At 42.8% G+C, this 3,403-nt stretch overlaps 1 protein-coding gene across 1 annotated transcript in view; it reads left to right on the plus strand.

Moving 5' to 3' along the window:
- The window catches only part of Psmd1 (proteasome 26S subunit, non-ATPase 1), an 80,139-nt gene that overhangs the window by 16,661 nt on the left and 60,075 nt on the right, over nucleotides 1-3,403 (plus strand). The window contains exon 5 of the mRNA XM_021166195.2: nucleotides 1,974-2,179. Within this exon, the coding sequence (XP_021021854.1) occupies nucleotides 1,974-2,179 (206 nt within the window). The remainder of the gene's footprint in view (nucleotides 1-1,973; nucleotides 2,180-3,403) is intronic.

The raw sequence follows: 3,403 nt of genomic DNA on the forward strand, positions 1-3,403 counted from the left end.
TGACACACAAATACATCACTAGTAAGCCTCAACCCTTAGTTCTTATTCATCCCCAAGATCTTAAATAACTTTAAAAGTCCCACAGTCTTTACATATTAAAAGTTCAATCCTTTTAAAGTATCCAGCATCTTTTAAAATTCAAAGTCTGTTAACTGCCAGCTTCACTAAAAAACTTCCTTCAAGAGGGAAAAATATCAGGGCACAGTCACAATCAAAACCCAAAATCAATCTCTAACCGTCCGGTATCTGGGATCCAACTCACAATCTTCTGGGCTCCTCCAAGGGCTTGGGTCACTTCTTCAGCCATGCCCTTTGTAGTATACACGTTTTCTTTTAGGCAGCTGCCTATACTCCACTGCTGCTGCTGTTCTTGGTGGTCATCTCATGGTACTGGCATCTCCAAAATGCTGCTATCTTCCAATGTAACTTGGCTTCAACAAAAGCCTCTCATATGCTTTCTTCATGGTGCCAAGCCTCAACTCCTTTGCATGACCCCTTCAGTCCTGGGCCATCAATTGCAACTGAGGCTGCACCTTCACCAATGGCCTTCCATGCCCTCTCACAGTGCCAAACCTCAACTACTTTGCATGATCCCTTCATGCCTTCAAAACCAGTACCACCTGGGTGACCCTTATACATTACCAAGTCCTGCTGCAGCAGGAGTACAACCTTGGCTATCTCTGGAACACAGCCTCTTTGTGTTTTCAGAAAACACTTCCCAGAAGATGTCACCTCAACGATGCTGGTCTCTTCTTAATCACCGCTAATTTCTTAGCTCCAGCTAACCAGCATCAATAGTCCCAGTAATGCAAAGGTTTTGCTTTGGTGGTTCTGGTATCTTGTTAATCACAACTGATTCTTCAGCCCCAGCTAACCAGAACCACAGAATAATCCAACTCCAAAATAGCAATGGCCCTGAAAAGAGACTTTAATTTTCCCTCTGAAATTTCACAAGCCAGGCCTCCAACTTCTGCACTGTTCTCAACATTATCGTCCAAGCTCCTACATAACATCTGACAGAGCTCTTAACACCGAATGGGTCTTCTAGCCCAAAGTTCCAAAGTCCTTCACAGTCCTCTCCAAAACATGGTCAGGTTGTCACAGGAATACCCCACTGCTGGTACCAACTTCTGTCTTAGGGTTTTACTGCCGTGAACAGACACCATGACCAAGGCAAGTCTTAAAAAAAACCCAACATTTAATTGGGGCTGGCTTACAGGTTCAGAGGTTCAGTCCATTATCATCAAGGTGGGAGCATGGTAGCATCCAGGCTGTCATGGTGCAGGCAGAGCTGAGAGTTCTACAACTTCATCCAGAGGCTGCTAGTGGAAGACTGGCTTCCAGGCAACTGGGGTGAGAGTCTTAAGCCCACACCCACAGTGACACACCTACTCCAACCAGGTCACACCTCCAAATGGTGCCACTCCCTGGTCCAAGAATATACAAACCATCACATCATGCTAAGATTTCCCCTGATTTGCTGCTGTTGCTTAAAAAGTATTTGCATTCTCTGGAGTTTCTTTCTGAGCCTGTGGCTCCATTATTCCCAAAGATGATTTACTAACAGCTCTTCATCTCACAATACCTGATTTCAGATGTGAAGTATATTACATTCTTTGTGGTAGTTGCTGTTACAGGCTTTTTAAAATATTCTGTTTAATATTTTAAAGTATGTATTTTTTTTAAAGTGACAGCAACTATTTGTAGCCAACTCTTTTGAATTAATCAAATTGATTAATATAATTTTGATCAAAATAATTAGTCATGTTTGGAATAATATCAGCATTGTTGGTGTTGATGTGTACTCCTTTGTTGTAACTGCCATAAAAATTACTTAATTGAACGTTCTAGCATTTTAATGTGTACTTACTACTTTGTACTTATTTCTAGTGTTCAGGATCATAAATGTAGACTTTGTCCTTTTCTAGTAGTTTAGACCAATTTACAAAATAATTATTGTATTTTCTCCATAGCAAAATGCATTGATCATTATACCAAACAGTGTGTGGAAAATGCAGATTTGCCTGAAGGAGAAAAAAAGCCAATTGACCAGAGATTGGAAGGCATCGTGAATAAAATGTTCCAGCGATGTCTCGATGATCACAAGTATAAGCAAGCGATTGGCATTGCTCTGGAGACCAGGAGACTCGATGTCTTTGAGAAGACTATACTGGAATCTGTAAGTAGATTATGTCATTTCACAGGTTGGGATTGATGGGGAAATCAACGGAACAGAGTGTTCAAGAGCAAACTCTTGGTTTTGGTTTTTTGGTTTTTTGGTTTGAGACAGGGTTCCTCTGCGTGGCCCTGGCTGTGCTGGAACTCCCTCTATAGACCAGACTGGCCTCGAGAGATCCACTTGTCTGTACCTCCTGAATGCTGGGATTAAAGGCTCATGCCACCGTCACTCAGATTTTTTTAGAATACTTTTAATTGATTCTCTGACACTCTCATACACGGATTCAGTGTCTCTAGATCATTTCCACTTCCACATCCCTCTTCACACTGCTAGACATTCCCATCGTGGCCCACCTCGTGACCTCTTTTTTTCTTTCATTGCCCTTTATTTGTGTGTAGAGGGAGCACACATGTGCCACAGTGCACGCATAGGAATCAGAAGACAATTGGAGCGGGTTCTTTCCTTCCTCCACGTGAATCTTGAGGATGAACTTTGGTCAGTCTTAGTAATGCGTCCCTCCACCAGCCTGTCTTTCTTTATAACTTACGGAATCTAATTAGTGCTTCCTGAATGTGCATGGGTCTAGGGTTCTCCCACTGAGCATGGCAGTCCACCAGTGGCCATACCCCCACAGAAAAATGGCTTCCCTTCGTCAGCATCCATCAGTTGCTAATAGCTCCTCAGCTAGAGCTCCAGTCTGTTGAGCCTCTCCCTCATCCATGTTGGAACGGTGACTGGTTTGAGCCTGTGCAGATCTTGTACAGGTGACCAAAACTGCTATGAATTCATGAATACATATGAGATGCTCCAAGAAAGCGGAAGGCTAGAACGGAGGCTCAGAGGCAGAACACCTTGCATGTCACCTTGCATCACAAAACTAACCTCTAAACAGGGTTACCTTTTTTTTTTTTTTTTTTTTTTTAAGTTTTTTAGTTTTTTAGTTTTTTGTTTTGTTTTGTTTTGTTTGTTTTAAGTTTAAATCATAGCCAGGTAGTGATGGCACATACCTTTAATCCCAGTACTTGGGAAGCAAAGGCAGGCAAATTTCTGGGTTCAGGGCAGCCTGAACTACACTGAGAAACCCTGTCTGGAAAAAACTTAAAAAACAAAGGGGGCTGAGCATGGTGGCACATGCCTTTAATCCCAGCACTCAGGAGGCAGAGGCAGGCGGATTTCTGAGTTTGAGGCCAGCCTGGTCTACAAAGTGAGTTCCAGGACAGCCAG

The sequence above is a fragment of the Mus caroli genome, chromosome 1, assembly GCF_900094665.2.
Source record: "Mus caroli chromosome 1, CAROLI_EIJ_v1.1, whole genome shotgun sequence".
Lineage (NCBI taxonomy): Eukaryota > Metazoa > Chordata > Mammalia > Rodentia > Muridae > Mus > Mus caroli.